Source organism: Centroberyx affinis, unplaced genomic scaffold, assembly GCF_046629955.1.
Source record: "Centroberyx affinis isolate AG114_WGS23_722 - 3 ecotype Tasmania unplaced genomic scaffold, CSIRO-AGI_Caff_v1 ptg003022l_1, whole genome shotgun sequence".
Lineage (NCBI taxonomy): Eukaryota > Metazoa > Chordata > Actinopteri > Beryciformes > Berycidae > Centroberyx > Centroberyx affinis.
In genome coordinates, this window is record NW_027281119.1 from 196,416 (window position 1) to 224,190 (window position 27,775).

Below are 27,775 nucleotides of genomic sequence, written 5' to 3' on the forward strand. Positions count from 1 at the left end.
CGATTTTTACCAGAAGACCCTACGGATTCTTAAAATATCTTAAGTTTTACAAGATATCTGCCTTTGCTGGAAAAAATAGACTTTTGTGTGTCTTTCACTCTGTAAGAGGGGACTTGTGCATCGGGGCTATGTAACCTCTGTGATAATTAATCGTTAGACAGATTGGATTCTGTTCTCAGGCTGACTTCCCCTCTCTCTTCTTGTGTCGTTTCCAGTGGGTGAGAGCTGGCAAAGCAGAGTAGAGTCCATGCTAGTTGGATGTGACACAGCAGTTTATGGCCTCCTATGGAGCAGCTGAGAACGACTTGAGCGCTGTCAGGTCTCCCGTCTGCCCTCCGAGACCAGGTCTCTCAGTGCGGGCCAAGTCCGCCGTGTTCCACGCAGCCTCGAGCCGGCGTTTCCTCGAGAAGAAGCGAGACCCGCGGCGGCGTCCCCGGCCCCGGTCCGCCTCTGCCAACGCGGGCTCTCCGCCCGCTGCCCAGCCCCGGTCTAAGCTACAGCCCCGGCCTCATCCCGCGGCCTCCTCCCCTGTCCCCCGGCGCCCGTCGCCTCAGCCCCAGCCTTCTTCCAGACTCTGCTCCGAGGCCTCGTCCCGGCCCCGTCCTCAGCCGCGGTCCCGTTCCGATGTGAGCGTTTGTGTGAGCGGGAACCGCCTTGCCTCAGGGAAAACCCCTCCGCTACGTGCCTGCCTGTCTGTGCCCCCTGCCGAGGCCTCTCCCCCAGCCTCCGGACCAGGAGCGAATGGTACCTGTGGTGGGAGTTATGGTCACTGTGGGTCGGGCCTTACCAAGAACTCTCAGTCTAACTGGAACAAGCTGCAGTATAGTTGTGTCTCTACTCGGCCGGAGCTGACGTCTCAGAGGTCACCCTCGCTGAAGGTGGGGCAGCCGGGTGGAGGGGGTCTTTTAGGGAAGAGAACCCTCCCGCCTCAGGCTGGTGTTTCCACGTCTGGTGCTTTCCCGACTGTCGCTCCGCACCCTCCCCGCCCCTGCCCCCGCCCCACCCCTCCCCTCAGCCCTTCGGAAGCAGCCCCACCTCCCGCGGCCGCCATGCCCACCAACCAGTCCTCCCCCTGGGGAGGTGGGAAGATGCGGGCCGGCTCCAAGGCGGACAGTCCCACCCCGACCTCTCTCGCTGCGCCCGCCAAGCCCGCAGCGGCTACCAAAGTGCCTTCCAGTCGGAGTCCCCACGAGCGAGCCGGGAGCAGGGACTCAGCCAAACCTTTCTCCTCCAACGCTGGCTCCTCCTCCTCCTCCTCCTCCTCCCTTCTTAAGCAGGAAACGGCAGCTCCACATGTGGTCGAGGTACGGGAGAACAGGGAGGGAGATGACAACGGCGCCACCCAGAGCCGATTCACCGCCGCGCCTCGCTCCGTTTCGGGCCAACGGGACGGGACCGGCTGCAGCCTGGTGGAGAACGGAGGGGGCGGCGCCGCGGGGAAGAAAGAGGAGGTGGAGGTGAAGAGGAAGCGGGGCAGCGGAGAGCCGACGGCCGCCCCCGCTGAGGAGCCGGAGAGGGAGCGCCAGGTCCGATCCGACGTCCCGCTCCAGACCTCTCAGCCTGAAAACCGTACTGTGACCAACGGACCTCAGGGCGTGATGTTGGGGTCGGAGCCTCCGGACGCACCCGCCAAAGGACAAGCAGCTCTGCAGCAAACGAACAAGCAGACGGCGAGTAATGATGTTTCCCCGACTGTCAGCCACAGCAGCAGTGGAGGCGCTGAAGACCAGGTAGCTAAAGGGCAACATTTTGCCAAACAAGGCCTGTTAGGCTGAGATCACACTTAAAGGAATAATTCACCCAAAAATGAAAATTCTGTCCTCATCTCCTCCCCCTCATGCCAGTTGAAACACAGGTGAAGTTTGTCCATATAACACACAGGGAGGCTGCAGCACAACTCCATAGCAGCCTTCTCCAAAACAACTGAAGTCAGTGGGGACCAGTTCTTCAGAGTTCCAAAAAGACCTACAGTATATTTACACCATCATTTAGTGCAAATCTGAACTACAGCTGATTGATTTGCAACAGATAATGGTGTATAGGTCTTTCTATTCACAGTGTGATTGTTTGGCTGTTTTTGTTTTGGAGCTCTAAAGAACAGGTCCCCATTGACTTCAGTTGTTTTGGAGAAGGCTGCTACCAAGTTGTGCTGGCAGCCTCCCTGTGTGTTATATGGACTAACACATTTCACCTGTGTTTCATTTGGCATGAGGGTGAGGAGATGATGACAGAATTTTCATTTTGGGGTGAACTATTCCTTTAAAGCAGAGCTCCAGCCATTTCCACCTGGACTCTATTGTCCACTCTGTTTCCATACTGATCGATTCTGACCAAAATCCTGGCTTCACTATAGAGCTACTTGAAGCCTTGTTTACTTGGCTTGGCAGGGTGCGGCTCTCCAGGGCAAGGCAAGGCAATTTTATTCATATAGCACCATTCAGACACAAGGCAATTCAAAGTGCTTTACAAGGGCATAGAAATACATTGAAAATAGGACATTAAGATGACATTAAGATTGCATTTAAAGGACATTAAAAGCAAAAACAAGCAAATAAATAGTTAAACATTAAAAAGAAGTTACGTATTTAATTTGTCGGAAAGCCGCGGTAAACAATAATGTTTGAAGCCCTGATTTAAATATGCTGACAGTTTTAGCAGACCTCAGGTATTCAGGAAGCTTGTTCCACAGGTGGGGAGCGTAGAAACTAAAAGCCGCTTCACCTCGCTCGGTTTTGATCCTGGGAACACTGGGTAAACCTGTTCCCAGAGGACCTGAGGGGTCCGGGTGCTTCATAACGTACGAGCAGAAATGAGTTTTGGCCCGAGACCATTTAGTGCTTTTATAGACTAGTAATAGGATTTTAAAGTCTATCCTTTGACACACAGGAAGCCAGTCCAGACCTACAGGCTCAATGGACGCTCCAATAATGAAACCCCAAAAGACCCACGGCACGTCTTTCAACACAGTGACCACTCGCTCAGTTGGTGCTTTGAGAAGCCGCGGTGGTCACATCTCATTTTTTTTTCGTTTCAGTCTGTGGCTTCGATCAGGAAACTGAACATCTGACACAATAAACAGGTCACTTTATGATATATTCATTTAAAGGCACAGAGCTGACAAGACGGGTAACGAACGAGGCTACAGAGCAGTTGAACCCAGAGAGAAAAAAAAGATAGGCTAGGCTAAAATACGGCCTAAAAACGGAGTGAAAAAATCACTATGATGTTCCTATAGTGTTAGGGACTGTGTGTATGTAGGGACTTTGTGTCTATGCTAGTGAGTTTAAAGTGAGTGGGTTAGGGTTACCCACAATGGCATATGCACAGTAGCCTAAAGTTGTTTTTTTTTTTTTATAATTATTTTTATTAGCAACCAACATGACAATGGACAGATGTAGTTACAGATGTTTCGTCTCTCATTTTTTTCCCCCTCCCCTCACATCAGGTTTCCCACCCATAACCCAAACTACATGTATAAAAAAATTCAAATTACGAGCATAACAATATAGCGACATATACATTGAGTTTCAGTAGAACTATTAGATAAAAATAAATACGCTCAGTTACACAAAATTGAATGGAGTTGGGTATACGGGAGGAGAGAAACCAAAACCAAAACAACAAAGAAATAAAAATAAAATAAAACAACAAGAGCAAAAATTACAATAATAAGAGAAAATTCTGGATTGCATACTGCTTGATTGCATCATGATTCTGTGTTCACGCCATGGCAGACCATAATCCTCACAACACTTAGCCTGACAGAGGTGGCCATTTTAATAAGGGGGGGGGTTAAAAGAAGGTAATAGAGAAAGGTGCGCAACGGGCAGTTTAGGAGGAGGGTTTTTAATCTTTTGAAGTAGGATATTATAGGATCCCAAATTGAATGACATTTTTTGGTTGATCCCCTAATAGAGTATTTGATCTTTTCCAGCCTTAGTCACTAAGCCTGACAGATGCTTTAGGTGGTTTAGCAGATTTCCACTCCAACAGGATCCTTCTCCTGGCTATTTCGGCCATTTCCGATATGCAACCGATATATCTGTGCATCACTAGCCTTTACAGTTTTGATGCTGCCTTGGGTGTTGCCTCAGCACTTTGTTGTTTACTGTTAGTCAGCCGGCCGCCGCTCTGTCTGCATTCAGCAGGGTGGAACAAAATAAATATTGAACGTTGTCAGCTCATGGATAAACGGAAAATTAGATATACATATCTCGATAGAGGGCAAGACATCCTTCGGCTGCTTTTGGGGTTGATTGTTGTAGCGTCTGTTGCCACACTAGCGCTGAACAATTAATCGAAATTTTATCAAAATCGCAATATGGCCTACTGCAATTTTCAAATCTTCTAAATCTTTTAAATGAAATATTGTGGTGCTGCAGAGATGTCCTGGCCTACACATCATATTCTACAGACTTAAGAAAACATCTTTGTTTGGTACAGATCCCCGCAAAAATCACACCATAATCATTTTTAATAGGTTTTTCCAATGAAAATGAGAATAACGATGTAAAAATGATCATTCCCTCTAATATCGCAAATCATATCGCAGTTGCAATATCAGTCAAAATAATCGCAATTAGATATCTTTTCAATATCGCTCAGCCCTATGCCACACCCAGGCAGGCGAGACGCAAGCGGCTCTTTAGTGAAGCAACTGATGAGATTTCGGTCAGAGTCGAACGGTATGATGGAAAGTGATGGGGAAAGAGGTTAAAAACAGACAGAGTTCTGCTTTAATGTATAAAATGTGTTTTCTGATGGATGTTCATTGATTTCAAATGAGACGATCTGTTACTGCTGCATCATGCTGTTTCAGATGTGGTGCATGTTTGGATTTATTCTACTGAAACGCTGATGATGTATGCGTAAACTTAACCGAATGTGGTTTTACCCCGTGCTTTGCTCCATGACGCTTTCATGATGAAAACATTTTGTCAGTGAATCAAAAGTTGGAATGAATATTTGTTATAATACTACAATTGATAACCTCTACTATATCACTTTCATCTCTTGCATATTGTTTGCAGCAGAATAAATTCAGTATGGATTCAGTTTGATCGCGGCCCTAGCAAAATAATGAATCATGCAGCGTTACAAATTCAATATGTGTTCACCAGTTATTACACATATTACCCTGATTACACTGGTGATTACGTTACCTTACATTTGTTTCCTCCTCCTAGCGGCCTGACCCCTCCTTGTTTCCTCCTCCTAGCGGCCTGACCCCCTCCTTGTTTCCTCCTCCTAGCGGCCTGGCCCCCTCCTTGTTTCCTCCTCCTAGCGGCCTGGCCCCCTCCTTGTTTCCTCCTCCTAGCGGTCTGACCCCCTCCTTGTTTCCTCCTCCTAGCGGCCTGGCCCCTCCTTGTTTCCTCCTCCTAGCGGCCTGACCCCCTCCTTGTTTCCTCCTCCTAGCGGCCTGGCCCCTCCTTGTTTCCTCCTCCTAGCGGCCTGACCCCCTCCTTGTTTCCTCCTCCTAGCGGCCTGACCCCCTCCTTGTTTCCTCCTCCTAGCGGCCTGACCCCTCCTTGTTTCCTCCTCCTAGCGGCCTGGCCCCCTCCTTGTTTCCTCCTCCTAGCGGCCTGACCCCCTCCTTGTTTCCTCCTCCTAGCGGCCTGACCCCTCCTTTGTTTCCTCCTCCTAGCGGTCTGACCCCTCCTTGTTTTCTCCTCCTAGCCTGAAGCTACACTCCACTCCTCCTCGCCACTAGCGTCTCCTCTTTGCCTTATTGCCTCCGACCACCAGGGGGCGGCGTGCACCAGCGACGCCTCCAGCCTTGACAACACAAGAATAGAAATCAGGACAACTACAGAAGCAGAAATGAAAACGACAACAAGAGGGAGCGCTCAGATGGCAATGAGGGACAACAACACATCAGCAACAGCGAAAATCAGCCAATCAAAAGCGACAAGAGCTACAGCACCAGTGAAGATTCAGTCGACAAGTACAACAGAAAGCAGTCAGTCGGCAGTAAGAAGTAGCCCAACCGCAAACAGCAAGTCTGTTGGCGACAACAACCGGGGTCCAGTCGGTCAGTCTCCACCAAGAAACAGCCAGTCCACATCCAGAAGAACCAGTCATCCAACAGCCAGTGCCTCTCCGACTGCCTGTCCCCAGCCAACCACACCCGGTGCCAGTGCCAGTGCCACTCAGGAACAGCAGCCCACACAGACGGACGCTGCCCAAGGTAACAAAAAAGCAATATTTTTACCGTCAGGGTTTCCGACGCAGGTCTGGAAAAGTATTAAAAATGAATTTGATCATTTCCAGGTCTTGAATAGTTTGGGAATTTGGAAAAAAAATGTCTGGAAAAGTATGGAAAATGTTGCGGTTCAGGTCCGATACACACATAATTCTAGCTTTTATGTTGTTGTAGAGCCACTTTGAGTCCACAGTTTTTGTTGATGTGAAGAATAATGTTCAGATAGAGGGACGCTCTTATTACCCAGCCGCTGTCAGCATGCATTATATCAAATACCCACCAAAATCAAATCCGGTCAAGAACATAGGGTCTGGGAAAAATATGGAATTTTAAAATGGAAACCGTGTAGGAACCCTGCCAATCATCTCACATATTGTGATATTTGTGGCTGTGAAGAACAGTCTTCATCTATACAGTGATATGACCTAGTTAGCAGGGGCAAGATGTCTATCTGCGTAAATCATATTGAACACCAGACAAAATCTTCAAAACAAATCAAGGTCTGGAAAAAGTATGGAATTTTTTAATTGAAAATGTGTAGGAACCCTGTAAATTGCTAGGCACGATTTTCATTCGAAATACAGAGGTCCACCCGCTGGAAAAATGTGACACCTACTCCGACAAAATGAACGCTGAAATGAGCGTAATCAGGGAGGTAATGGAGGGTAAACACAGCTAAACTTACCCACCTTCTACACCAGTGATTCTCAACCTTTTTCATATCAAGGACCCCTAGTTTAGTCCACATTAGGGCCACGGACCCCAATCTGAGAATATTTTTATTGTCAGATATGATTTTGTCCAGAATCCCATGACTGTCTGTATTGTAGGTAGAGAGATAACAGAGAAACTATGATCAAAACAGTCATTCTTCTACATTCTCTAATTGTGTTAACTTCTTGTAAATTAAATAATGCTGAAGTTTAACAATTCATCAATTTGCTGGGGACCTCCTGGAACCCCCTCGAGGACCCCTGGTGGTCCCCGGACCCCACATTGAGAACCACTGTTCTACAATACCAGTCAAAAGTGTGGACACATGCATTTTTTACTATTTTCCACATTTTCGAATAATAGTAAAGACATCAAAACTATTTGGGGCAATGAGTTTGAGCGATTAGGCAATTGGCAATGGTAGCTAGCTGGCTAGATTAAATGTATAAAAAGTATAAAATGTAATGTAAATGTACAAAAAGAGTCACAGCTATTATTTCCTAGTGGTTTTTACTATTTAGTAGCAGTTGTAGTCCTGCACCTTGCACCGCCACTATTATGAAAATGTTTTGGACTGAAAATTGGTCTAATCAGTTTTCTTGTTTCTGATTGGTTGATGTTGAAACTAGGGTTGAACGATTTTGAAAAAATATCTAATTGCGATTATTTTGACTGATTTTGCAATTGCGATATGATTTGCGATATTAGAGGGAATGATCATTTTTACATCATTATTCTCATTTTCATTGAAAAACGTATTAAAATGATTATGGTGTGATTTTTGCGGGGGATCTGTACCAAACAAAGATGTTTTCTTAAGTCTGTAGAATATGATGTGTAGGCCAGGACATCTCTGCAGCACCACAATATTTCATTTCAAATGCTATTTTGACACATTTCACCTTTAACAAATATTGCGCCTCCTGCGATTTGAAAATTGCAGTAGGCCATAATGCGTTTTCGATAAAATTTCAATTAATTGTTCAGCCCTATTTCAAACCTCTACATTGTTTTCAGTGATTTGTTGCCCCAAATTTGCCCTGAAATTTGTATCATCCCCTTAACACTACGCTTCAGTTGGTGAAGTGTCTGAAAGTCAGCAGTCACAGTATCACCAGCCAGTCAGAAAACTGAAAGTTCTGCCCACGTATGACTTTTTCTTTTTGTTTTTCTGCTCTCAGACGTGACCTCCGGGCCTGCGGGAGCCTCGGTAGGCTCTGTAACCAATCAGATCTCTGCCATCCACCTGACCAAGCAGGGACAGCCCGCCTCTTCGCCATCTTCATCCTCCTCCCCCTCCTCGTCCTCACCCTCGCCCTCAAAGGAGCATTTAGCTGTAGAGACTCAGCTCTCTGGGTGAGTGCTGGCTTCTCAGTGTAGGGAGGCACCAGTTTTACTTTTTCACTTCCCGTAGTTCTGAGTGCTGAACCTAGTTCTGAGTCAGTCCATTGCTTTTAATGAACACTGGTAGTCTGATCTTCAGACTGAATCCATCTGGTTCCACTCCATTATTCAGCTGAGATTTCCTCCTCGTTAGCAGCTTTCTGTGTGGGGGGGGTTGATTTTCCCCGAACCAATCACTAGTGACCGACGTATCTGAACCAATCACTAGTGACCGACGTATCCGAACCAATCAGTAGTGACCGACGTATCCGAACCAATCACTAGTGACCGACGTATCTGAACCAATCACTAGTGACCGACGTATCCGAACCAATCACTAGTGACCGACGTATCCGAACCAATCAGTAGTGACCGACGTATCCGAACCAATCAGTAGTGACCGACGTATCTGTACCAATCAGTGACTGACATATCTGAACCAATCACTAGTGACCGGCGTATCTGAACCAATCACTAGTGACTGACGTATCTGAACCAATCAGTGACTGACGTATCTGAACCAATCACTAGTGACCGACGTATCTGAACCAATCACTAGTGACTGACCTATCTGAACCAATCACTTAGTGACTAGTGTCATATCCGGCCGCTCTGACATCACTTCAGTCACATGATGCTGCAGCCAGTCAGCCTCTACAGGGTTAGCAGACTTTTACCAACTGACCAAGAATGTCGTCCATTTTGACAATCTGTTGGTTAAGGAGGAGATTTCAACAAATCTGTTCTGCCGAAAGGCCGATGACAAACCGTCGCACGAACGGTTCAGACTTTAGTCCCGCCCACAAAGGCTCTGATTGGCTCGATTGTTTCTCAGAGCGAGAACAAGCCGTTGGCGAGGGAAACACCAGACTCTCTGAATCGCTCGACTAAATCTGAAGAGTGGAGGGACGAGGTTCAGGAGTCTGGAGCCAGGAGAGAGATATGATGTATTTTCCTTTTTTAAAACAGATCAAACAAAATGGCGGGAGATTGTGTTTCGTTGCTTTTAGGGGTGCAACGGATCACAAAACTCACGGTTCGGTTCGTATCACGGTTTTGAGTCACGGATCGGATCATTTTTCGGATCAGCAAAAAAAAAAAAAAAGGTTTAGGGTTAAATGCACTTTAAAAGTAGGTAGGTAGCAGCACAAAGCAACAAGCACTTTAAAACTAATGTAGCACTTTAGGACTTTATTATATTATGTTTGAATGTATAAATGTGGTAACTGTTTTTGCTGTTCTTATTTTATATATTTTATTTACTTATGTGTGTGTTTTTGTGTCTGTTCTTAAGAGCTGCACTGAGGCAAATTCCTATCAGCTGTGTTGACATGGCAATAAAGTATTGAATTGAATTAATTTAAAAATGTGCAACTTTGGCTCTGATGCAGCCGCCTCTCTCTCTCTGTAGTCACCACTCTATAGTCTCGCACAATGTCCCGCCCACAGCACTATCTGATTGGTTACACGTCACGAGTAATAGCCTATCAACACTGAAGCTATGCCACAGACAGTCAAACAGACAGGCAGCATATTGCTGAAGTTGAAATAAACATCACAATCTTGTGATCTATTTCAACGGTGACAAGCATGCCCAGTTTCCCAGTTCCACCACTGAAAATGCCCGAAGTCAAGTCACAGCCTACGGGATTTCACTCAACAGAGGCGAAAGCGACGGCTTTTAAATCAGTTGCTCTTCCTTTTTTTTTTTTCTTCCCTAACGCAATCATTGGTCTTCAGGGTAAAACACAGCAGCATCTGTCTTGTCTGTATCTTTTCACTGCAACTCTGCATCCAGATTTAGGGAATTATTACTTTAAAAAGTAACAGCGGCAGTAAAACTGTATTTCACACTATGATGGTTAAACTTTGCAATTAATCCGCGGTTCACATGCGTTCTGAACCGCGGGGGGGGGCACCACTAGTTGCTTTGGAAACCCAAACTGTTGTAAATGTGTTGTCAAATGTCAGAAATGCATGAGCGATTTAATTTATTTCTCAATTCCTGTAATTCAGTTTTTGAGCTACGAGTCTGCACAGTTTCAGCACCTTTCAGTGAGGGAATTTACAACTGGTACATTTAATGTAACAAATGAACTCTGTGTGTGTGTGTGTGTGTGTGTGTGTGTGTGTGTTACCAGCCAGGAGTGTGTAGCCATGCAGGTGGATGGAGACGAGGAGGAGTTTCCTGATGAGCTGGAGAATGCCTGCAGTGACGATGGTAAGATATAACACACACACACACACACACACACACAATCTTTATACATACAAAATTCATACACAAATCATATAAACAGACAATTAATGTATCCACACATAATTCATATATAAAGCCTCCACATACACAATTCATATACAGACAAAATGTACACACACACGCATGCACACAGTTCATATGGACACAAAAATCATACACAGGCATACAGTGCTCACAAAATTCATATTATACACACACACACACACACACACACACACACACACACACACACGCACTTGTAGCATATGATCTGCCTTCAGTCAGCTGTTGATAGGAGTGTTTTCATTTTTGTTTTCTTTTGTTTTCCTCAGATGGTTCAGACTGTTCCTCCATCACCGGCACTTCATCTCTCCTGTCCGGGTGAGACACACACACACACACACACACACACACACACACACACACACACACACACACAACCTGACCCGCGACGGAGTAGACTCATCAGATGAGATAGTGTTATTACAGCAGTAACACTGTTGAAGTCTCCATAATGGATGTACAGAGCGATTATGGGGTATTATCACATTATCACTTATTAAAAGGCTGTTACGGCCAATGGTTACCAAAGCATGTGTACTGTCTGGGACTGTGCAGATATGAAAATATGGTAACACTTTACAATAAGGGTCACTAAGTTAAGGGTTAGTTAAGGGTTAGTTAATGCTTAATGCTTAATTAACAGTTAACTAATGTGTAATTTACTAATGGTGTTCATGTTAACTAAGGTATTAATTTATACATTATTTAATAGTTTATAAAGATGACTATTAAATAACGTATAAATGAATACCTTAGTTAACATGAACACCATTAGTAAATGATTACCAGACACATTAGTTAACTGTTAATTAAGGGTTAGTTAACGCTAACTAACCCTTAATGAATGTACCCTTGTTGTAAAGTGTTACCTGATTTAAAATGTGTTCAGAGCCCCAAACACAGCCGACATTCCCCAGAGCGCTGCCCGGTCTGTTCCCGGTTTTGTCCCGTTTTAGCAGTTTTTTTGTCGCCGCTTCCTCGGCCCGGCGGAGGAGACGCCGGGCCGAGGAAGAGGGGGAAAAAAAAAAAAAAAAAAAAAAAACCCCTTTCACCCTTTCGCTCACTTCTCCCCATCGCCGCTCTCCCAAAATAGCCCAAGGTATAGATCCATCAGAACCTAAATCTCTCTCTCTCTCTCTCTCTTGCTCTCTCTCTCTCTTTCTAGTCTTCTCTCTCTCTCTCTCTCCCTCTCTCTCTCTCTCTCTCTCTGAAGTGAACCGCAGCTGTAGTATTGTTGAGCGCGGCTGAAAGCAGCAGAGCGTGGTGGAAAGGTCTGCTGCTTTGTCTGCCATATTGTTTCAGCCTCGATTCTCTGCTAAAACAGCATGGATAGGGACCGCTATTGTTCCCCCCTCCCCCCCCAGCTCCCAACCAGCTGATTTGGTGACATGTGTTTAACTAAGTGCACACACACACACACACACCACCCCTCCCTGAATGCTATAGCTCCTGTATGTATAGCATAGTTCAGCGCTCATGTGATAGTGTACCTGTCAGTGCCGGAGGGGTTTTATATTTAAGAAAACAGCGGCCAGAAGAGAATAACTCCATCCCTCTGTCTGTTCCTTCATCTATCCATCCATCTTCCCATCCTATATGACTGTCATGTGAGTTTTTTTTTTTTTTTTTGGTGCTTTTTTTGTTTAATTGTCACTTTCTGTGTTCATCTGACGGGGTTTTTGCGATCAAATCGGGATTCCCGGGGAAAGTTTGAACCTCCGGGCCTCCTGTTTGCGATGTGTTTTTTTTTCTTTTAAGACAAAAAGTGAAAGCTTTATTTTTGTATAAACTTCCATTTGAACTTTTTGGTTGAACTGGTCTTGCTTTAGTGCTGGTGTTAATTTGTTTGTCGGGTCGAGTCGTCCCGGGGACCTTGAATTTCAGATCGATGGATTTTTTTTCCGAAAACAGCCCCGCTTCATGTTAAAGCCTCTTTCGGGTTGTGGGAAATGACTTTTGTCTCTACTGTCACTGTCCAAATGCACTTTTCTCTTTGTGAGATGTTTCTAAACGAGTCGACAACTAAGCACCTCTTTTTTTTTTAAGTATCGGTCATTAGAGATGTTCCGATTCCATTTTTTTCTTCCCGATACCGATTCCGATACCTGAACTTGCGTATCGGCCGATACCGAGTACCGATCCGATTAGGGCTGCAACTAACGATTATTTTTATTGTCGATTAATCTGTCGATTATTTTCTCGATTAATTGATTAGTTGTTTGGTCTGTAAAATGTCAGAAAATGGTGAAAAATGTGGATCAGTGTTTCCCAAAGCCCAAGATGACGTCCTCAAATGTCTTGTTTTGTCCACAACCCAAAGATATTCAGTTTACTGTCATAGAGGAGGAAAGAAACCAGAAAATATTCACATTTAAGAAGCTGGAATCAGAGAATTTTGACTTATTTTTCTTAAAAAATTACTCAAACCGATTAATCGATTATCAAATTAGTTGGCGATTAATTTAATAGTTGACAACTAATCGATTAATCGTTGCAGCTCTAGATCCGATACCAGTGCGTTTAAAAAATATATATATATATTATTATTATTTTTTAACAGCTGTATACTACTAACCCTGTATGGATGTGATATGATTGCTATCATTGTTGTATGGCCTGGCTCAGGTTAAACCCTTTGTACAACATGAACAAATACATACAGAGAATGAATGCCACAGAACTTTATTATCTAGTTTGACAGTCAGTCATAACTGAAAAAGTCTAGGAATCTAGGAATAAATAACAATTCCTTTAAAAAAACTGTTAAAGTGCAGCCACAATTTAGTAAAATAAAAGACATTTAACATTTTTAAATAGTACAGTAACAGTATAAATTTAGCATATAAGTATAGATTTCCGGGAAAACGTTATCCAGGTGAAACTACTTTAAAGTTGATTTTTTTTCTGAGCTGATAAATTACGTGATATCGGATCGGTGCATAGACCCAATCCAGCATTTTAGGCTGTATCGGAGGCATTTCCGATACTGGTATCGGTATCGGAACAACTCTATCAGTCATATACTGCCACTACTTCTGGTTTGGTTTGGTTTTGTTTTGTTTGTGATTACAGTTCCTAATCTTCCTATCACCTCCAATCAGATTCAGATTCAGAAAAAGCTTTATTGGCAGGAATCAGGTAGTGTTGAGTGTTGCCAAAGCATATTGCAGTAGTACAGGATCAAATAAGGTACAATATAGTAGAATTATAGTATTGACGCATATCAATTAAAATATATTCAAATATAGGAATTCCTAACTCTATTTAAAAAATTGTTCATATTGACCAATCTTGATCTCCCTTTGATGTGAAGTAGACTGTATTATAGTGAGATGGTATGGATGTCCACTAATCAATTTCTCTGTGTGTGTGTGTGTGTGTGTGTGTGTGTGTGTCAGTATCGAGGAGCCCATGGAGGATGAGCGAGAGGAGAAACCGGCGCTGGTTCCCAGTTTGTTCCCGCTCTTCCCCTCGACGCTCTACTTCAGCACCGCCAGCGAGAGAGGTGAGCACACACACACACACACACACACACACACACACACACACACACACGGGATGAACAATTAATCGAAATTTTATCGAAATCGCAATATGGCCTACTGCAGATTTCAAATCGCAGGAGGCGCAATATTTGTTAAAGGTGAAATATGTCAAAATATCATTTTAAATGAAATATTGTGGTGCTGCAGAGATGTCCTGGCCTACACATCATATTCTACAGACTTAAGAAAACATCTTTGTTTGGTACAGATCCCCGCAAAAATCACACCATAATCATTTTAATACGTTTTTTTCAATGAAAATGAGAATAATGTGTGTAATCTGTGTCGGTTTGGTTCTGTCACCCGGTCCAGATTCGTTCATCCCCAAGTTGAACGAATCCTCTCATCGAATCCCCCCCCTCCCCCCCCCCGATGATGTCATACGCTCGCATCGCCAGTCCCCGTTTCCCACTGTGCGTGTCAAGATGGCGGATCGTCAAAAGTGTTTGATATTGTAAAACGCTGATACTGTTGTTTGATTAATTCTGCAGCTAAAACCGTCACAGTTCAACATGGAGATTTTAAATGTAATAGTCTGATTACTCATGGATATTTTACTTGATGGTTTTAGAAGGTAAATCATGACATCTTGACTGTTCCCAGCAGTATTCGGTGGTTATTAAAGGAATAGTTCACCCAAAAATGAAAATGCTGTCATCATCTACTCCCCCTCATGCTAAATGAAACACAGGTGAAATGTGTTAGTCCATATAACACACAGGGAGGCTGCCAGCACAACTTGGTAGCAGCCTTCTCCAAAACAACTGAAGTCAGTGGGGACCTGTTCTTTAGAAGAACTGGTCCCCACTGACTTCAGTTGTTTTGGAGAAGGCTGCTATGGAGTTGTGCTGCAGCCTCCCTGTGTGTTATATGGACAAACTTCACCTGTGTTTCAACTGGCATGAGGGGGAGGAGATGATGACAGGATTTTCAGTTTTGGGTGAACTATTTCCTTTTAATGGTGGAAACATGTTTATACAATATATATAAGTTGTTGTTGTTGTTGTTGTGTGTTCTCCAGTGGAGATGCTGCCTCCAGAGCAGAGACGGCTGCTGAAGTGGAAGATGAGCACCGTCACTCCCAACGTCGTCAAACACACCGTCGCCCGGTCGCACTTCAAAGTCACCAAGAGTGAGTCACCGCTAGAGTGTGTGTGTGTGTGTGTGTGTGTGTGTGTGTGACCAAGCACCAAAGGCTTTTTTTAATTGTTTTTTTCGGGTCGTCCGTCCGTCCGTCCCATCCTCATGAACGCAATATCTCAGGAACGTCTTGAGGGAATTTCTTCAAATTTGGCACAAACATCCACTTGGACTCAAGGATGGACTGATTAGATTTTGTTGGTCAAAGGTCAAAGGTCAAGGTCACTGTGACCTCACAAAAGATGTTTTTGGCCATAACTCAAGAATTCATGCGCTAATTATGACAAAATTTCACACAAATGTCTAATAGGATAAAATGATGACGTGATGACATTTTATATCCAAAAGTTCAAAGGTCAGCTTCACTGTGACATCATAATGTTTTGCTTACCACTGTAGCTGAGAAAACGATCTTGGGTCATTCTACAAAAACGGTGGAAATAATGTCACTTACTTTTGCAGACACCAAAATCCTTTAAGTTGACCTAATAATCACATTAATTATATATGTTCAATAAATAAAGACTGTCCTTGCAATGATAAAACAAAGTTTATAGGCGGAGGCATACAACCAGGAGGCGGTTATTTCTAGTTTTTATTGTTTTTATACTCTCTTTATACTCTTTATTGTCGTCAAATTATATTTACATACCATTTACTGTTTTGTTTTTTTTTAAAGAAGGAAAATAAGGGAGGGGTGGGTATGGATATGCCTGCTCGTATATGTACATATACACACAAATATATGCATCCATACATCCATACACACAAATATATACTGTATATACGTACATTCAAAAAAATTGTGCACCCTTGGTGTAGCAAAGCCCACCTTGCGCTTATCATTTCATTCACAAAGAAGAAGAAAAACAAGAGAAACGGTCAAGTAAACAAAGAATTAATACTAGTTTCATTCCATTGCCATACTGTTCAGTTGAGAAACACACCGCCATTCATTTAGCCCGTTTTGTTTCATGTTATTTTCTCCGTGCTTTGAATTTGCTCCACCGGTTCTGTCCACTCTGCACCAGGACTTCCTGTCTGCACCCACATGCTGGTAAAATGTGTCTGTGAAGAGACTAGACCAATGAGAGTCACCAGCTGCACCGGCCACTGACCTTGTGGGTCCGTGTATCATCAAATCATTCAATCATTCCATTCAATCTGGCAAACCAAAAACCAAAAAACGAGTCAATATTTTGTTTTTCTGTTTTTCTGTATGCACTAAAAATTGAAAACTGATGTTTGTTTTCCTGTTTTCAGCTCGAAACGGAAAATCTAATAAACAAGGAAACCAAAACGAAATAAGTCTAATTTACGTTTTTCTTTATTTTTATTTATTTATTTTCTACAAATATGCGCAAATATTGACTCGTTTTTTTTTGTTTTTCGTTTGCCAGATTGAATGTAATAATTGAATGACTGGATGATACACGGACCCTTTTGAGACGCCGACATTTGAATTTACAGTCTTTGGTCTTGGCCTGTTCTCAGACTTTGCCCCTGCTGACTACATGTGGTTTGAATTCGGTTGCACTTCATGATAAATTACAAACTTGATCAATTGTACAAGTGACTGAGCAAGTTTTAAATTCAAACTCTGTGTTTGCTCTTGTCTCCTCATTCAGTATTTCACTCAGTAACGATTATATACACAAAAAAGCATTGAAAACAGCTTGGGTGACATATTTCTATGAAAAATGTACACTAAGTCAAAAGTTTGGACACCACATTTTTCTTTATTTTTATTTTAGAATAACAGTAAAAGACTCAAAACTATGAAATAACACAAATGGAATCATGCAGCGACCAAAAAAGTGTTAAACAAATCAAAACTATCTTTATATTTTAGATTCTTTGCCTTGATGGAAAGACAAAGGCTTTGGAAAGAAATTCATGCATAGGATCAACTTCACTATTTATATTAAAATCTAAGAAACTCATTTCAAGCATTTAAGCAGAAGCCATTAGATCAAAATGCTTTAAGAGAATGAAACACAGAACATTCAGTCAGGTGTGTCGAAATTTTTGACTGGTAGTGTATATTAATTATTTAGGACCAGTGGTGGAAGAAGTACTCAGATCTTTTACTTAAGTAAAAGTAGAAATACCACAGTATAAAAATACTCTGTTACAAATAAAAGTCCTACATTCAAAATGTTACTTAAGTAAAAGTACAAAAGTATTAGCATCAAAATGTACTTAAAGCAACAAAAGTAAAAGTACTCATTATGCAGAATGGCCCATTTCAGAATAATACAGTATATATTATATTATTGAATTATAATTATTGATGCATTAATGTGTAAGTATCACTTTAGTGTTGCAGCTGGAAAAGGTGGGGCTGATTTCCACTACTTTATATACTGCTGGGTAGCTTACAGTAATCTATAATAATACATCACAATTTATTAGTTGATTATATTTTGTATTAATAATCTGAATCTGCGAAGTAACTAGTAACTTAAGTTATCAAATAAAGGTAGTGGAGTAAAAAGTACAATATTTCCCTCTGAAATGTAGTGGAATAGAAGTATAAAGTAGCATAAAATGGTAATACTCAAGTAAAGTACAAGTACCTCAAAGTTGTACTTAAGTACAGTATTCGAGTAAATGTACTTAGTTACTTTCCACCTCTGATTAGGACAGACAAAATGATTCTGGACAGGTAATGTTTTTTAGTTGACCGTCCCTTGACAGGTGAGCCAGAGAGTTAATCTCAGACTCTTGGTATGACGACACATCATGGTTTTAAACACTAGACGCTGCTGTGATGAGGTTTTGTCCCTCTGTTGTTGCCGTAGGAAGCCACGACTGGCTGGGCTGCTGGGGACACCACATGAAGTCTCCTGGCTTCAAGGCCATCAGAGAGTACCAGAAGGTGAGGAGCTCGCATCGTGTGATCTGTCATCCGCTTGTCATCCTGAATCTTTTGTTTCTTGAATCGTTTGTTTTGAGATTAGATTTTTTTTTTCTGTCGTCTAGTCTTGTTTATTTATATCTCCCTTCATCACAGTCAAGTCTCATAGGGCTTTACATTCCATCACATACGTGTCATATGCCATGCTACATCATACATACTACATATATACATCCTATACTAGGTCATGTACATACTTCATATACATCATTTTACTACATTATATACATCATATTCACCTAACATGCATGTGTGGGACTGTTTTTGTTTTGTTTTTATCACTTCTGTTTTCACTGTGTATATAAACTCGGGCAAAGCTAAGACGACACACACAGATATTGGTTAGACAGACTGTCCCGTAACCAAAAGGTCTCAGGTTCGTCACGTGTCCCGGCCAAGCGTCCCTTACCTGCCTATTCGTTGTAGAGCGCCAGGAAGTGTTTGCAGTCAAGTGTAGGGAATGATATGTTCATTTTAAATAAAACAAACAAAATAACAGAATTTATCAATGAAGTCTTTCCGTGATCATAACTCTTGAAATGCCTCGGCAGCTACTTGCTGGATTTGGTGTAAAACAATGTAACATCACTAAGTTCATGTGTGTTAAAAAGTGTAAAGAAGATAATCAATCATGGCTAGAGCTGCAATGATTAATCGATTAGTTGTCAACTATTAAATTAATCACCAACTATTTTGATAATCGATTAATCGGTTTGAGTAATTTAAGAAAAAGAAGTCAAAATTCTCTGATTCCAGCTTCTTAAATGTGAATATTTTCTGGTTTCTTTCCTCCTCTATGACAGTAAACTGAATATCTTTGGGTTGTGGACAAAACAAGACATTTGAGGACGTCATCTTGGGCTTTGGGAAACACTGATCCACATCTTTCACCATTTTCTGACGTTTTATAGACCAAACAACTAATCGATTAATCGAGAAAATAAACGACAGATTAATCGACAACGAAAATAATCGTTAGTTGCAGCCCTAATCATGGCGTCTTGACATCATCAGATAAACCAGACATGCGAACGCTCCCAAGTCGTGGTTTTGAGTCGCCAGGTCGTTCAGACTCTTATTCCCATACGATGTGAAACAGTGTCACGCTTCACACGGCCGTCTCTGTCTGTGCTCCTCCTCCTCCAGCTGAACCACTTCCCCGGCTCCTTCCAGATCGGCAGGAAGGACCGGCTGTGGAGGAACCTGTCCAAGATGCAGGCCCGCTTCGGCAAGCGAGAGTTCAGCTTCTTCCCCCGCTCCTTCATCCTGCCCCAGGACATCAAGCTGCTCCGCAAGGCCTGGGAGGACGGAGGCTCCAGGCAGAAATGGATCATCAAACCAGTATGTTCCTCCAGCCGAAAATCAATAATCGGTTTACGTTAAACTCAGTGGCAAAGCTGTGAAGGTAAATCCGTCCCCGAACTCCAGAGGAAAAAAGGAGCACATCCAAAAATGAAAGTAGCATGGCAGAGTATTCACTTTTCATGTGAATTTATTGGCGCGCACACAATAATGTTGACGTGTTTCAGTCTTCATTTGTATATGTATTGTGTGTGTGCCGATAAATTCAAGTGAAAAGTGAGCACTCTGCCGTACTACTTTTTATTTCTCTTTGTGCTACTTTCCTCTAAAATATGTAGAATAGATCTGAACTTGAGTTTTGGAGTTTGTAGCTGCAGAAAATATCTGTATATTTACAAATCACTGTATATAACAGCAAGTCAGCTGCCAAGCTGGTGGCTATCATATCCTGTAGTGTCATTCGGACCCGTGACCCTTGACCTAGCTGTGTGAAAGATCATTCAGCACTTTCTGTTGCCTTTCTGAAGAATCCAGTGTTTGTTTAAGACATTTTAAAGGGGCAATAAGTATATATTATATTGCCCCGTAGAACAAAATGAGCATGATATATCTGGGGGGGGTTGATCAACTACGAGCGAGTGACCAGCGGTGCAACACATTTGTTCATATTTTGACACGGGCAAATACTGTCAAAGGTTGAGTTGTGCAAATTCATTGCATCGCGATTTTGGAATTATATTTGAGAAGCTGGAATTACTAGTTGGATTTTTAAAAAATCATCTCACGTTTGCGAATATAATTACTTACTCAAAAGCCATTATGCTCAGCTACCCAAGTTTGGCTTAAATGGCAGTAAAAACCAAAAACAAAATAGAGTCTTCCAAAGTTAGTCGTTAGTGTCATCTATTTTAATGAGTCATCAAGATCATGAGACGTCTGGTTTGTTCATTTAGACAATCAGGTACATTCTTAAGTTTAATAAAGACTGATGTATTTGAGGACAAGCGTATTTACTCTCATTCATTCATTCTCTTTCTCCTCAGCCTGCCTCCGCCAGAGGAATCGGTATCCAGGTCATCCACAAATGGAGCCAGATGCCCCGCAAGAGACCGCTGCTGGTCCAGAAGTAAGTAGCCCAGAACAGACCGCTGCTGGTCCAGAAGTAAGTAGCCCAAATTAGACCGCTGCTGGTCCAGAAGTAAGTAGCCCAGAATAGACCGCTGCTGGTCCAGAAGTAAGTAGCCCAAAACAGACCGCTGCTGGTCCAGAAGTAAGTAGCTCAGAATAGACCGCTGCTGGTCCAGAAGTAAGTAGCCCAAAACAGACCTTTGTGTTGTGAATGTAAATTTGATTTTTAGGTTTACAAGCCATGTCCTTTTTTCAGGCTGGGCTTTAAATTTAAATGCTGGTTCTAAGATTATGCCAAAAAATGTGTATAATTTTGCAATACCCAACACTATATTATTCTTAATACTGTAGATTGCCAAGCCATAGTATTATGTCAAGACATAATTCTTGTCTTTCCCAGGTATCTTCACAAGCCCTACCTCATCGGCGGGAATAAGTTCGACCTGCGGATCTACGTTTACGTGACGTCGTACGACCCGCTGCGAGTTTACATCTTCTCTGACGGACTGGTCCGCTTCGCCAGCTGCAAGTCAGTCCCACCGCTTCCTTCACCATGACTGAACTGTCCAAATACATTAGATTAGGGCTGAACAATTAATCAAAATTTTATCGAAATCGCAACATGGCCTACTGCAATTTTCAAATCGCAGGAGGCGCAATATTTGTTAAAGGTGAAATGTGTCAAAATAGCATTTGAAATGAAATATTGTGGTGCTGCAGAGATGTCCTGGCCTACACATCATATTCTACAGACTTAAGAAAACATCTTTGTTTGGTACAGATCCCCGCAAAAATCACACCATAATCATTTTAATACGTTTTTCAATGAAAATGAGAATAATGATGTAAAAATGATCATTCCCTCTAATATCGCAAATCATATCGCAATTGCAATATCAGTCAAAATAATCGCAATTAGATATTTTTTCAAAATCGTTCAGCCCTACATTAGATTAGATAAATATATAAGAAGAAGAAATATATAATGAAAGAAAGAAAATATAGGCTATAAATAAGAATGTAGCACATGGTGGAAAATAATTCTACCAGAGAATATACCAGAGAATTCTTACTCGTCTTAATTTTATTAGTCTTTTTTTTTTTTTTTTTTTACTTTTACCACTTAATCTAGATGTAAGTAATTTCATTTTTCTCTTCTCCTCACTCCTGCAGGTATTCGTCTTCCATGAAGAGTCTGAGCAACAAGTTCATGCACCTGACCAACTACAGCGTCAACAAGAAAAACTCTGAGTACCAGAGCAACAGTGACGACAAAGCCTGCCAGGGACACAAGTGGTGAGAGAGGGAGGGAGGAGGGGAGGAGGGCGGGTGTTTGAAGAGATGGAAGGAGGGAGAGAGGGGGAGGAAGTAGGGCTGTTCGATTATGGCAAAAATCATAATCACATTCTTAATATCGTTGTTATTATTATTGCTATTATGTTAAGTTTATTTATGTATTTATTTTCTGCCAATTTCAGACATTTTTTTGGGGGGAGGGGGGGGGGGGGTAAATGTCTGATGCTGTTTGTATTGATCGCCTTGTATGTTTTCTTTGGGGAAAAAAAGAAAAGCTCAAAAAATATATTGTTTAAAAAAAAAAAAAAATCATAATCACGATTAGTTTTGATTGATATCGAGATCACGATTATTTAACACGATTACTCATTGAACTTTAAATATAATTGAACTGAAAAACAAAGAACTAAATGCGAATAAATAAAAGTAAAAAAAAAAATGAGATAAATAAATAACAAAAATAGGTAACACTTTATAATAACCATCATTAATAAATGGTAAATTGATAGTTAATTAAACTTTAGTTAATAGTTATTTTACTGTTAACAAACAATGAAATGATCATTAATAATGTTTACTAATTATTAGTAATGCTATAATTTATGTTATTTTATCATTCGTTTGTGTAATATAAAATCATTTGTTTATAAATTATATATTGTATCAGAGCTTTTTACCCTTTTTACCGTCTCTTATCAGCTATGATACAATATATAATTTATAAACAAATTATTTTATATTACACAAACTAATGATAAAATAACATAAATTATATCATTACTAATAATTAGTAAACATTATTAATGATCATTTCATTGTTTGTTAACAGTAAAATAACTATAAACTAAAGTTTAATTAACTATCAATTTACCATTTATTAATGATGGTTATTATAAAGTGTTACCCAAAAATAAATTTCTGTCATCTTCTACCAAGGAAGGTTTAAAAATAACCGGAGAAACGCGCCGGCCGGCTCTCTGTACAACACAAGACAAAATGAAAGCAACATTGCTAAACGGAATGAGGCACAAAAAACGTTTTATCTCGGGGCGTCCTGGTGGCTTAGTGGTCTGGGGGGCGTGGTAGTCCTGGCTTCGGATCCGGCCCAGGACCTTTGTCGTATGTCACCCCCCTCTCCCTTTCCCAATATTTCCTGTCTTTCTATTTACCTATCACCTATCAGAATAAAGGCAAAAATGCCCAAAAAATTATCTTAAAAAAAAAAAAAAAAAATGTGTTTTATCTCGATTTTCTTGTTTTCATAATCGTGGGAAGCCAAAATCGTAAGCGAAAGTAAAATCCGATTAATCTCCCAGCCCTTGAAAGGAGGGATGAAAGGAGCGGAGGTGAGAGGAGAGGAAGGATGGATGGATGGATGGATGGATGGATGGAGGTAACGGGTGTGACAGGAAGGAACGAGGGAGAGTGGAAGGAAGAACGGGGGGATGGTTGAAGGGAGGGAAGGCTGGAAGGAGAGAGGAAGGAGGGAGGGAAAGATGGAAAAAATGTGGGAAAAAGAGAGGAAGGATGGAAGGAACAGAGGTTGGACGGGTGGTTCTTTGGCTCCGCCCACTGAGGTCAAGTCAACCGATGAGATTATTTCTGCCCATGTTTGTTGTTTGTGTTATTATTGACAGTGTCCACAGACAGCATTATTTATTGTGTGTGTGTGTGTGTGTGTGTGTGTGTGTGTGTGTGTGTGTGCAGGGCTCTGAAGGCCTTGTGGCAGTACCTGGGCTCTAAGGGAATCAACACCACTCTGCTCTGGGAGAAGATTAAAGACATTGTCATCAAAACCATCATCGCGTGAGTTTCTGCTTCACCATTCATTCATTTATTTATTTATTCATTTTATTTTATTTATCTGAGTGTATCCAGAGCCATCGACAGTTTGGTCATCGTGGTTTTCATAATTCAAAATGACTCAAAAACTGTTTTAAGGTGAACATTTAGATTGAGACATTGTAGACAGCTCATGAATCGTCAATTACATGATAATAATAATAATAATAACTTTATTTGTATAGCACTTTTCTAAAAACAATGTTTACAAAGTGCTTTACATACAATAAAACCCAAAAGCAGTGATGTGAAACTACCACAATGAATGATAGAAAAATAAAAAAAAATTTTAAAAAAATTATAATAATCAGGTATAATCAGGTTTGAGTGTCTCAGTACATTTATTCACTGATTACAAGATAAACAGGTAATTAGTAACTAAACAAAATTAATTTGGTAATTCCCAGGACATTGAAAAATTATAGAATTTGAAGAGAAAACTTATTTACTCCTGAGATTTATATGACTACACAGTTAATGTAGTTGTAGACACTTTAATTTCAAATATTGTGATGTTAGTTACTTTAGTAACTAGTTGTTTTTTACTAGTTTTTCTTTTACGTGTTTTTTAATTTAAAGCTGCTCTAGTCAACATATATGACTGTAAAATATTAAAGCTGCTCTAGTCCAGAGTTTGCTGTAAAGCTTAAATAAACAGGTGTTCAGTAATCTTAGCAACAACAAAAAAAAAAAAAATTTCTGAGACTTTGAAAAGTTGTAGAATTAAGCAGAAGACATGTAGTACTGACCTCACCACACAGGAATTGTGGGAAGTGAAGTCTTCAAAAATTCAAACATTTACCATTTAAAGTTGCCTAGAGCAGCAGGCTTCTTGTCTAAAAACCATCAACCAAACCAACAAAAGCTTGAGGAACCGTCCTTCCTCTGGGTGCGGAGGAGAGGGGTTGGAAGCAGAGGTTTGATTCTCTGCCCGAACCTGAGACCGGGGGGGGGGGGGATTCCTACCCAACCCGTGGGTCGGGGCCGGGTCGGGTAGGAATCCCCCCCCCCCCCGGGCCGGTCTCGTGGTCAGATATAACGTCTTTTTTTTTCTTTTTTCTTTTTTTTTTTTTTTAATAATGGGGTGGGGAGTAAGCTATTTGGTGTGATAATCAGAATGTTATATATAGGCCCTGGATATATATACTGTATATAAGGCTGCTCGGGTTTGTTGAACCAACTGAAACAAGTTTCTCTTCCGTGTCACTATTCATTAAGATCCCGTGCGTAATTCTGAACAGATTTCTGTCATTCAAATTTCTCTGTAATCCGCAAAGTCCGATTGTTAATTCCTTGTGTCAATTATGTTTTTATCACCAGTCAATCAAAGGTTACGATTTGAAATCAGCACCACTCGCTTTGTGAGTCCTTTGTGAGAGGAAGCAGGCTGTTCAGTAAGATCCCACACGGAACTCTGAACAGATTTCTGTCAGTCAAACAACTCGGAATTAGTTTCCTTATAAACAGCCAACTTACTAAGAAAATTTGGGTTTTAAACCGGGCTCGGGCCCATGAATGGGACGGGCCGTGCCGGGCTCAGACGGGTCGGGTCGGGGTCGGGGTCGGGGTCGGGGTCGGGGTCGGGGTCGGGTCGGGCTTGTTTTTTCGGACCCGATCTAAGGTCTGGTCTACTGTCGTCAGGTCCGACCCGTACGTCAACAGCCTGCTGAAGATGAACCTCCGCTCCGCCTACAGCTGCCATGAGCTGTTCGGCTTCGACATCATGCTGGACGAGAACCTCAAACCCTGGGTGCTGGAGGTCAACATATCGCCCAGGTAACACACACACACACACACACACACACACACACACACACACACACACACACACACACGTCCCTCCATCACGGTACATCGGACATTCGTCATGGTGGCTTCTGTCTGTCTAGACACATTCCAGAACAATCCATGATAAAAAAAAAACTTCATATTACACCACAGGTTCCCTCTATAGAGCTGGTGATCTGATCGGATTTTGATGCATCTTGCTGCATAAATTTGCATATTAATGAGGAACACTGATTTTCTTGAAACTACTGAAACTCCTTCATGCTTTAAGCTGAAGTTCATATTAATACCACCCATGTGTTATGTGAAGATAAGTATGTTGACATGAATTTTTTGCTAAGTAATGCATTAATGCAGTGGTTCTCAACGTGGGGTCCGGGGACCACCAGGGGTCCTTGAGGGAGTTCCAGGGGGTCCCCAGCAAAATGATGAATTGTTCAACTTCAGCATCATTTCATTTACAAGAAGTTAACACAACTAGAGAATGTAGAAGAACGGCTGTTCTGATCATAGTTTCTCTGTTATCTCTCTATCTACAATACAGATAGACATGGAATTCTGGACAAAATCATATCTAATAATAAAAAATATTCTCAAATTTGGGTCAGAGAGACAAAATCTGGGGGGTCCGTAGCTCTAATGTGGACTACTTTTGGGGTCCTTGATATGAAAAAGGTTGAGAATCATTGCATTGATGAGCTTAATTAATGCCTCATTAGCTGCCTATGTTTAATAAAGCATGGCGGGACATTAGGCAGCTCCAGTTCCTCTTGTTTCAAACCAAACCCTGCTGTCTCTGGTCCAGCCTCCACTCCAACACGGCGCTGGACGTTTCCATCAAAGGTCAGATGATCAGAGACCTGCTGAACCTCGCCGGGTTTCTTCTTCCCCAGAGAGAGGAAGTGGTGGCCGGCTCCTCCAGCAGCACCTCCAGCTCCTCCAGCAGGTAGGGAGGAGGCTCCGCACCTCCGGGCCCCGGCCGTTTGCGTCTGAAGGATCAGATCAGACCCGCAGCCTTCTGGTCTGTTATATGTTTTAGCCATGTAAAGGAAGGGTTTCAAACATTTTGTCCCATCAGAATTTTGTTAGAATTTGATTTTTTGTACAAAAAAAATCAAATGAGGTATCAAGTCTCCAGTACATCTGTCTGATTTGAGGCTGTAGGAGGGATTCACGCTCAAAAATACAGTGTAAAATTTTGTGTTTGACCAAACCTGTCTACTAGAGTAAAGTTTATTATACTGCCTGTATAATACCTGCCTGTGTGTGTGTGTAGTCTGTGTGGAGGGCACAGAGAGCGGACCAGACCGGACCTGTCTACTGATGAGAAGGTGAAACGGGCCTTTTACCTCACACAGCGCTTCGCAGACCAGGTGCGCGCGCACACACACACACACACACACACACACACACACACACACACACACACACACACACACACACACACTCTGCTGACAAGGCAGGGGAAAGTGACTTAGAAACACTCTTACTAATTACAATAATATAAATACTAATAGTATTACTGATAATACTGCTACTAATGTTACTACTACTGCTACTACTGCTGCTACTACTACTACTACTGCTACTGCTACTACTACTACTGCTACTACTGCTACTGCTACTACTACTACTACTGCTACTGCTACTACTGCTACTGCTACTACTACTACTACTACTACTGCTACTACTACTGCTACTGCTACTGCTACTACTACTACTGCCACTACTACTACTACTACTACTACTGCCACTACTACTACTACTACTACTACTACTGCTACTACTACTGCTACTGTTACTACTGCTACTACTACTACTGCTACTACTACTACTGCTACTGCTACTACTACTAATAATAATAATCATACTATTGCTAATAATACTACTAATACAACTGATAATGACACTATTACTACTAATAACATCACTAATTACAATATCACTACTACCACACCTACAAGCAGCAGCAGTAGTGATGTTCGTCCCGTGTCCCCCTCAGGACTTCTTCTCGTCGGTGCTGGACGTCTTGACCCCGGAGGACGTGCGGGTCCTGGCGGAGAGCGAGGACGAGCTGAGTCGCAGAGGAGAGTTCGAGCGCGTCTTCCCGTCGCCGTCGTCCTCGCGCTACCTCCGCTTCTTCGAGTGCCCGAGGTACCTCAACATCCTGCTGGACCAGTGGGAGCAGAGGCACTGGAGCAGCAGGTCCAAAG

The 27,775-nt window shown here is 42.1% G+C and overlaps 1 protein-coding gene across 1 annotated transcript; it reads left to right on the forward strand.

The window, feature by feature from the left end:
* Positions 1–1,391: 1,391 nt before the first annotated feature.
* On the forward strand, positions 1,392–27,775 carry LOC139659147 (tubulin monoglutamylase TTLL4-like; the record flags this gene model as incomplete). Its single annotated transcript, XM_071537367.1, has 17 exons — positions 1,392–1,730; positions 5,677–6,187; positions 8,098–8,272; positions 10,441–10,520; positions 10,871–10,919; positions 13,994–14,106; positions 15,168–15,278; positions 18,091–18,167; positions 19,353–19,547; positions 20,552–20,634; positions 21,037–21,165; positions 21,810–21,932; positions 23,640–23,738; positions 25,416–25,550; positions 26,368–26,508; positions 26,839–26,935; positions 27,565–27,775. Coding segments are annotated over exons 1-17 (2,461 nt in total), but the record flags the coding sequence as incomplete, so codon positions are not given.